Source organism: Lepidothrix coronata, unplaced genomic scaffold, assembly GCF_001604755.1.
Source record: "Lepidothrix coronata isolate B3197 unplaced genomic scaffold, Lepidothrix_coronata-1.0 Scaffold357, whole genome shotgun sequence".
Lineage (NCBI taxonomy): Eukaryota > Metazoa > Chordata > Aves > Passeriformes > Pipridae > Lepidothrix > Lepidothrix coronata.
In genome coordinates this window covers 183,613-192,584 of record NW_016690537.1, presented here as the reverse complement: position 1 = coordinate 192,584, position 8,972 = coordinate 183,613, and the positions used below count along the sequence as shown (strand labels likewise).

The 8,972-nt window shown below is 52.8% G+C and overlaps 1 protein-coding gene across 1 annotated transcript in view; it reads right to left on the bottom strand.

Annotated features, from left to right (window-relative positions):
* The window catches only part of SHANK3 (SH3 and multiple ankyrin repeat domains 3), a 96,979-nt gene that overhangs the window by 64,764 nt on the left and 23,243 nt on the right, over window positions 1-8,972 (bottom strand). Inside the window, exon 2 of the mRNA XM_017838773.1 lies at window positions 247-450. Within this exon, the coding sequence (XP_017694262.1) occupies window positions 247-450 (204 nt within the window). The remainder of the gene's footprint in view (window positions 1-246; window positions 451-8,972) is intronic.

The window sequence follows — 8,972 nt, the reverse complement described above, 5'->3', positions numbered from 1 at the left end:
GAAAATAAGAAAATAAAATAAGAAAATAAGAAAAGAAAATAAGAAAATAAAAAAATAAAATAAGACAATAAAGTAAGAACGTAAGAAAATAAGAAAATAAGATAAAACAAGAAAACAACATAAAATAAAAAATAAGAAATAAAATAAAATACGCAAAATAAAAAAAAAGAAAATAAGAGAAAATAAATAAAATAAGAGAAAAACTAAACCAGAAACGGAATTGAATGTGCTCGAGCAGGGGGTTACCTCCAGGTAGGGCACGGGCGTGTCGGGGTTCAGGGGGTACTCCCGCAGCAGCCGCTCCTCGTCCAGGAACTTGCCGGCCCTGCCGTTGAAGGCCGGCTGGAAGAGCCCGTAGTTGAGCACATCCTTCAGGCTGTGGTTCAGAGTGCACAGGATGCGCTGCTTGGACACCCACACGGGAACGTCGGGGTTCAGCCGGAGACACTTCTGCGGGAGGGAGACACGGGGGGAGTCAGGGCGGGGGGTCCTGCACCCCGGAACGGCCCCGGCCGGAGCAGGGAGAAGGATAAAACGGGAATGCCGCGGGTCTGCTCCGTGTCGGGGCGTTGTGGGAAGGGGGGAAATGGAGTTAGAGAAGGATGAGAGTTGGTAGATCCCCCCTAACACACTTTGTGGGGTTCAGACCAACGAACTATGAGAACCGTCCAGGAATTTTTTGAGGCAGCAAAAGTTCATTTAAAAATCTCCCAACAGGGTGAAAAGATTTCTCTGTTGATTTTTCTGTTGGTTTCTCCACCTTTCCAGAGGGATGACGGAGCACCGTGACCTCTGCCAGAACCTGGAGGCACCAGGAAGGTCTCCCAGTGGGAGGAAAAGAGGAGGACCCTCTGCTTCCCTCACACAGTCACACTGCCCACCTCACCCCGTGGCCACAGCGGGTTTTCCCGGCACCAAAAGCCACTTCCCTCCCTCCCCAGGACCCAAGTCATCCAACATTTCTATCCCATCTCCCTCAGGCTGTGTTTCCTCCTGCTGCTCTCCCAGCTGGCTGCAGGGCCAGGCTGGTGTCCGTGTCCCCTCTGTGGTGGCAGATGTTGCTGTTGGGAGCATCTGCTCTTGAGGGTGAGGAGCAAGAGGGCAAGAGGATGTCGAGCCAGCAACAGCCTGTCCCTGTCAGCAGCCACCGTGTCCCCTCCCAGTCCCTGGGTTTGCATTTTGCCCCTCAGCCTTCCCTTGTTCCTGTCACTTTGTTTTCCTCCTGGTTCACTCCTCCTCCACCCTTGAGAAGACAGTTTAGTCTTGGCTGAGGGGTTCATTTCAAAGCCTGTCAGCCCAGTTTAATGCTCTGGATTTCTGGAAGGCAAAGCCAACCTCGCCCCCCTGCCCTTCTGTGCTCCTCAGCAGCTGTGGAATTCCCAGGCTGAGCCCTGCTCTGCTCATCACACGGATGATGTGACTCTTCTGTCTCCACACTTCTGCCCACCCTTGTTCTTCCCCCGGCTCCCATCTCCGTGGGACACCGGAGGCACGTGGATCCACACACCTTGTCCAGGAAGGTGCCGGGCAGCCGAGGCCTGAACACGGACAATGGACTGACAGACACGCAGTGTCCATCAGCTGGAGGGCAGGAGGGCTCTGCAGAGGGACCTGGATAGCTTGGAGAGTTGGGCTGATTCCAACGGGATGAGGTTCAACCAGGCCAAGGGCCGGGTCCTGCCCTTTGGCCACAACAACCCCCGGCAGCCCCACGGGCTGGGCCAGAGGGGCTGGAGAGCAGCCAGGCAGGAAGGGAGCTGGGAGTTGGGCTGGGCAGGGAGCTGAACAGGAGCCCGAGTGTGGCCAGGGGGGCAAGAGGGCCAATGGATCCTGGCCTGGCTCAGGAACAGTGTGGCCAACAGGTCCAGGGAAGTGATTCCTGCCCTGGACTCAGCGCTGGTGAGGCCACCCCTGGAGTGCTGTGTCCAGCTCTGGGCCCTGAGCTCAGGAAGGGCCTGGAGGGGCTGGAGCAGGGGCAGAGAAGAGCAGCGAGGCTGGGGAAGGGACTGGAGCACAAGTGCTGGGAGGAGAGGCTGAGGGAGCTGGGGGGGCTCAGCCTGGAGAGGAGGAGGCTCAGGGGAGACCTCCTCACTCTCTGCAACTCCCTGCCAGGAGGGGGGAGCCGGGGGGGGTTGGTCTCTTTTCCCAGGCAACCATCAGCGAGACAAGAGGGCTCGGTCTCAAGCTGTGCCAGGGGAGGTTTAGGTTGGATATCAGGAAGAATTTCTTTGCAGAGAGGGTGCTCAGCCATTGGAATGGGCTGCCCAGGGAAGTGGGGGATTCTCCATCCCTGGAGGTGTTTAAGGACAGACTGGATGTGGCATCAGTGCCATGGGCTGGGAACCACGGCGGGGTTGGATCAAGGGTTGGACTGGATGATCTCAGAGGTCCCTTCCAACCCAGCTGATTCTGTGATTCTATGGATCCCATCCCACCTTCTCCACGTGTCCAGCAGCACTTCCAGCAGCTGCAACAGACCCACAGCACCAGAGCTCCAGCCACAGCCACCCCAAACCCCACTGGAGCAGGAGGACACTCACCCGGGCAGCAGCAGCACCCAAACATCTTCACCCACCCCGTCAGCCCCACCCCTGAGTTAATTCAACCCCAGGGCCCGTTCTGGTCCCTCATCCCCTTCACAGCACCCTGTGAAATGAATGTTTGGAGCAAATCAAACAGCTCTGCCCAGTGAGCAGCACCGGGGGGGAGGGTGCCCATGTCACCCCACACGGTGCCACCTGCCCGGGAGGCACAAAGCCACGGAGCTGATGTTACAGCTCATTTCAATCCAGCCTGGATAATTTGCACTTGGCAGCACTTGTCCTGCAAACAGAGGTCAGTGTTATCTGTTCCATCGCTGACCGTGTCAGAGAGCTGGAATTCTCACCAGCTGGATCCGAGGGAGAGGCAGCCAGTGTGAGAAACCAGGAGTTAAAAACCTCTGAGAAACACCAGCTCTGCCCTCCTTCAGTCCTCCAAGAGAAGCAGAATATGCATCACGCTTTCAGGGACCCATAAATAAAAAATAAGCGGTGTCTGTACCTTCCTACTTGCTTATTTAGCCTCTAGGACTCTTCCTCGCTGTCACATTATGGTGTTGAGCACGAAAATGTGTAGCTGGTGGGAAAAGCAGCCCTGGCAGCGACAAGCACTGGCTGAAGGAAGCTCCAGGCCTAAAACTTACTCAATTTTAGACTCAACTTTGTACTGCAGTCATACTCGGGGGAGTGTTAACATTCCATATTTAAGAGAGAAAACAACTTGCACCCCGCAGAGAGGCTCCTTCTGCCTCTGAAAGCAGCAGGAAGAAAATGTTGACTTCAGCTGAGAGGTCACAGCTCTGCACAGCCCTTTGTGGGCACAACCCGGGGCTGAAATGGCTCCTGTGGCTCAGCTCCTCCAAACACCATCACCTCCAAACAGGAATCCTGCAACTAAATTTGTGCTGCACCAAAAGTGGGTTGAGGGAGGGGGTTCTCCCCCCTCTGCCCCGCTCAGGTGAGACCCCCCCCCACCCTGCAGAGCTGCCTCCAGCCCTGGGGAACAGCACAGCAAGGACATGGAGCTGCTGGAGAGAGTCCAGAGGAGGCACCAAGAGGATCCGAGGGATGGAACAGCTCTGCTGGGAGGGAAGGCTGGGAGAGCTGGGATTGTTCAGCCTGGAGAAGAGAAGCTTTGGGGTGACCTGATTGTGGCCTTTCAGTGCCTGAAGGAGCCAACAGGAGAGATGGAGAGAGACTGTTTTCAAAGGCCTGGAGGGACAGAACACAGGGAATGGCTTCAAACTGAGAATTTAGATTAGATATTAGGAAGAAATTCTTCCCTGGGAGGGTGGGGAGGCCAGAGAGGCCCAGAGAAGCTGTGGCTGCCCCTGGATCCCTGGAAGTGTCCAAGGCCAGGTTGGAGCAACCTGGGCTAGTGGAAGGTGTCCCTGCCCATGGCAGGGGGTGGAACAAGATGGTTTCTAAGGTCCATCCAACCCCAACCATCCCATGATCCGTGAGGGATCCCAAGGAGCCGAAGGAGGCACCCGGGGCTCGGAGAAGGGCAGGGTGGGAGCAGCTTTCAGAACAAGCTGCTCTCTCTGGTTTGCAGTTTGCAGTTACAAGGGATCATTTCTTCCACACAATTATAAGCTCTGATCACAATAATCAAAGCCTCAGGAACAACTCCTGAAAGGAAGCAGTGCAGCTCCTCGGCAGCACGGACGACTCCTTCTGGAAGGAAGAAAGAGCTCAGAGCTTCGGATTCAACCCTCAGCAATGCACAGGATGACAGACAAGATCTATTCAATACTCAATCTATTCAACTGCAATAATAACAATAAAGAACTTACATTCAGCAATCCCTTAAGAGCCAAAAAAAGCCCCAAATTCTTCATCGACGAGCAACACAAACGAGAAAGGGCTGAAAGGAAATTAAAAAGCAGCAGCTGAAAAGGTAACGTGCTGCAGGCAGCAGGGAGTGCATTTCACAAGATCACGGTAGAAACTCGGAGTAAAGGCACGGCAGAAATGAAAAACCAGCCTCCAAGAGGCCCCTGCACAAAGCTGGAGCAGCCAAGCCAACGGAGCAGAGGAATCCATCAAAAGGGAGGTTTCCTCCAGAAACGGGAGTCGCCTCTGAATGGGAACAGCAAAGTGAACAATCCTGCAAACCCCCCACGGTACTGAGGCCATCAAAACACGCCAAGGGAGGGCGAGGGGGGGCCTGATGGAAAGTGGGGGAGGCAACCGAGGCAGGACTCACCCATGGGGGAGCCCTGGAGCTCCTCCTGTGAGGATCAGCTGCAGGATGGGCTCCTTGCAGCAGATGCCAACGCAAAGGAGAGAAGGAATTAACACTCCCCATCCATGCCAGTGCCAGTTGTGCCCTGCAGACCCTCACACCTCCAAGGAGAGCCTGGAGGGAACCCCCAAGTCCCAGAGCAAGGCTGTCCAGCTCACACACATTCCCAAAGTGCTTTCAGTGCCATCCCCTGCTGCCATGGATTGAAATTCCAGAGGCAAGTGCTCCCTTGGGGAACCAACAGAAAAGGCAGCAAACAAAGGTGAAGGCCAACCAGGTTTCCTGGCACGGGGGGTTCACCAGCACAGTGACTGGTGTGGAAAGGGCTGCTCTGACACTCCTGAGTTGGCAGCACATCCAGATCCTCCCCGTCTGTCAGGAAACAACAGCAACAGGAAAAAGGTAAAGGGAAAGAAGGCAAAGGTGACAGAGGCACGGGATGGCCTGCACAGGACAAAGGCACCGTGTCTGTCCCCAGGGAACCTGCACAGCACAGAGCCAGGCACAGCTCCTGGGACACCAGCACAGAGCTACAGGAACACTGTGCCCAAAGCAAACAGGCCCAGGGGACAATTCCACCTTTCCTTAAAAGATTGTGTTCGGATTCCTGCATTTATTTTTTTTCCTAATTACTCGTTCAAAACCTACCCCCTTAAGCAGCAGTTTGAGCAACAGGCTCTTCCTGCGACCTGGAGAGGATTCTCTGGTGTCCCCCCCCCCAGGGTGTGAAATCCCACAGGATCCTCCTGGCCTCACTTGTGGGCCGGCAGGAGAAGGGATCAGAGCCACGGGATAGTCCTGACTGGGAATGGCTCCCACCAGCAACCCCTGAAACCCACTCCCAACCCAGCCAGGGGCTGTGGGACAGGTTGAACATCACCATGGCAGCTCTTTCCCCCTCATGCCCATGGTCCAGGGAAGGAGTTGGGCTCTGCAGAGACCAGGGAAGAGCAACCACCACTCCACAGGTCAGTGGAGGAGAGGAGGAATCTGTCCACTGAGCGCTGCCCAAAGGCAAACTGGGACCAACCTGGAGAACAAGCTGTGTGTGCTGGCAAAACAACAGGAATTTCGGGGCTTAGATCACCTCCTGAGGAAAGCTCTGGCCCTGCATCCGCCGTGCTGAACGCCAGGGAGAAGCTGCCTCCACCAAAAGGAAACCAGATAAAGGGCAGGAGGGAGGGTCTCAGCTCCCAGCAGGAAGCTCCCGGTGCAGGGGGATGCGTCAGACAACAAAGGGTTTGGGCTCCTTGGGTTTTCCAGTGAAAGGGCTGCTCTCTGTGAGCCTGCCTGGAAGGACGTTGCTGGATGTTGTGTCACCCCCCCAGAAGCCACCGAGACAGGAAACCATCCAGTCACTCCTGTTTAAAAATTAAGAGCCCCGAGAGCTGCTGTGTTACAACCCTTCAGCAGCTCTGACAGCCGGCCCCATCCCGCAGTCCCAGAGCTTCCAGAGGAGCAGCTGCCTCTGATAAAACGCAGCTCAAAATGAATGTTTAAAGAGATTCGGCTCCTGATTAACTCCAAGTGACTGGTTCAGGCAAAAGCTGCCCCTGACACGGAGCTACAACAGCTTCACCACCAGCCACCTGCACAGGAAGAGCAGCATCACCAGGTGGTTCCAGCCAATTCCTGAACTCTTCCTCCAGGAAAAGCAGCACAGAGGGAAATGTAGAAGAGCTGGACCTGTAAATCAAGCTGACCCCACTGAGAACCTGAGGTTAAAGAGATGCTGATTCCCCACAGAGACCTGGGCACGATTCCTGTTTCACTGCAACAAGCACAGTCACCTTGGGATCAGGTGGAAAATGGGGACTGGGAAGCTTTAGCTCTATTTAGGGCTGAAAAAAGGCGTGTGGAGCAAAGGTTCTTCTGGATTAAGAGGGAATAAGACCTCCTATTCAGGCAGCATCAGGACTGAGACATAATAATTAGATAAAAATGTCCCAACAAACACAAACAGAGATACAGAACTTCCCCGTGGAAAGGAGCAAGTGGAAACGGCCTCAGGATTGGATTTTAGGAAAAATTTCCTCACTGAAGGAGCGTTTAAGCACTGGAACAGCCTCCCCAGGGAAATGGTGGAGTCACCAGCCCTGGAAGTGTTCAAAAATGAGTGGATGTGGCAATTTGCAATACTTTTTATAGGCAGGTATGTGCTTGGTCAAAGGTTGAACTGGATGATCTTTCAGGGCTTTTCCAACCTTAATGGCTCTGCAATTCTATGATTTTACGAAATAAAATCAAGTTGTAATATAGAGAGGAAGAAATAAGTGAAAAGCACTGGTTCAGCAAATTCAAAGCCAAGGGGGCCCACGAGACCATCTCGTCTGAGCATCATCACTGACCCACAAAACTTCCACCAGTAACTTCCATAAGGAACTGAATTCCGTGAATTTGCCTAATGGTTTCCTGAAAACATCCCACGTGAGCCTAAAAGCATCACAGGATGGAAACCACACTCGTGCCTTGGATAAATGAATAAGAAACGCTCACCCTCAGTGAAAGGAAAAGGTGTGCCTTAGCTCTTGTTTGATTTCCCCCGTTTGAACTCCCAGTACAGTTGTTATTTCTCGTTGTATCTCTCTCTGGAACAATGAACAGCTCCTTTAACACTCAGTTTCTTGCTGAACTCAAGCTCCCATTTCACACTGTCACCTCTCAGTCTCGTTCAGGGTGAGCAGGAGAGGCTCATCATTCAACGTGTTGCCTTTTCTCCAGACCTCAAATCGTTTCTGCTGCTCTTTCCAACACCCCCTTGAGCTTCAAAGCCACTTTTTAAAGTGTAGAATCAGAGCCAGAGGCAAGATTCCAGCATCTGTCTCCCAGCTGTCACACACAGCTATAAAATACTGTCCTCACCTCGGCTCACTATTCCCTTGGCTCCACCTCCAGGCATCCCATTAGTGCTTCCCACTAATGCATGTGGCACTTGGAGCTGGGTTTGTTTTGACCACTCCATTCCTTTTCAGACAGGCAGATCCCACTCCTTTGAGGACACAGCTCCCTGCTTTCCAAATCTGGCATTATTCCTCAGTTGGAACCATGGGATGGTTTGGGTGGGAAAGAACCTTAAAGCCCACCCAGTTCCAATGCCAGGGACACCTTCCACTACTCCAGGTGGCTCCAACCTGGCCTTGGACACTTCCAGGGATCCAGGGGCAGCCACAGCTTCTCTGGGCAACCTGGCCAGGGCCTCCCCACCCTCCCAGAATTTCTTCCACCCCAGAAAGAATTTCTTCCTCATATCCAACCTAAACCTACTCTCTTTCAGCTTAAAACCATTCCCCTTGTCCTGTCACTACAGGCTCTTGTTAAACAGTTACCTGCAAAACCCCTACACGTGAATTAATTAAAATATAATTTATTTGGGTGGGCCCAGGTTGAATTTGCTCTATGAAAAAACATGAAAAATAAAAAGAGAAGATGGGGATGCAGCTCCTACCAACCCCAAACCAGCAGCTGTGGAGGCAGGGGAGGGACTGCAGGAAGTGGCATTCCCTGGAAAACACGTCCTTTGGCCACTGCCAGAGGTGGACACTGAGTCAGCCAGACCACAAACCACTCCTGTGGCCCAGTGGGGCTTTTTGGGGCTCTTATTTATGGCCCCTGCACACGCACACACTCCTTTATTCACAACCCCACTCCTGCTTTTAATCATATGAAAAAAATTGTCACCACAGGTCACGTATTTCATCCTCCTTCTGCAGCTTTTGTGCTCAGCCTACAGCAAACCAGCCACTTCTAACACATCCCAGCCACCTGATCCAGGAAGATTTCATGGATCAATCAGCAAGATCTTTATGGATCAGGCTGCCAATGAAAGAACTCGGGGGTTAATGGAAGTTTAGGTCCTTATGGATCTTTATGATCCTCACGATCCATTAGGAATTAAATTTCTCCATGAAAACCCCAAGTCCCCTTTCAGTTGACACATTCAGTTTGCCCTGTTGCTCAGGCATTAAAGGAGTTCAGGTTTCTCCCTTTAATGCTTTTTATTGGCATCATCCACACTGATCCTTACCTACCAGGGGTTTATTGTCGTGATATTTGGTGCCCCAAGCCCCACCGGGGTTTATATTTGGGATATTCAGTCACCCAAGCCCCACTGGGGTTTATATTTGTGATATTTAGTCCCCCAAATCTCACTTTAGGGGTTATATTTGTGACATTTGGTGCCCCAA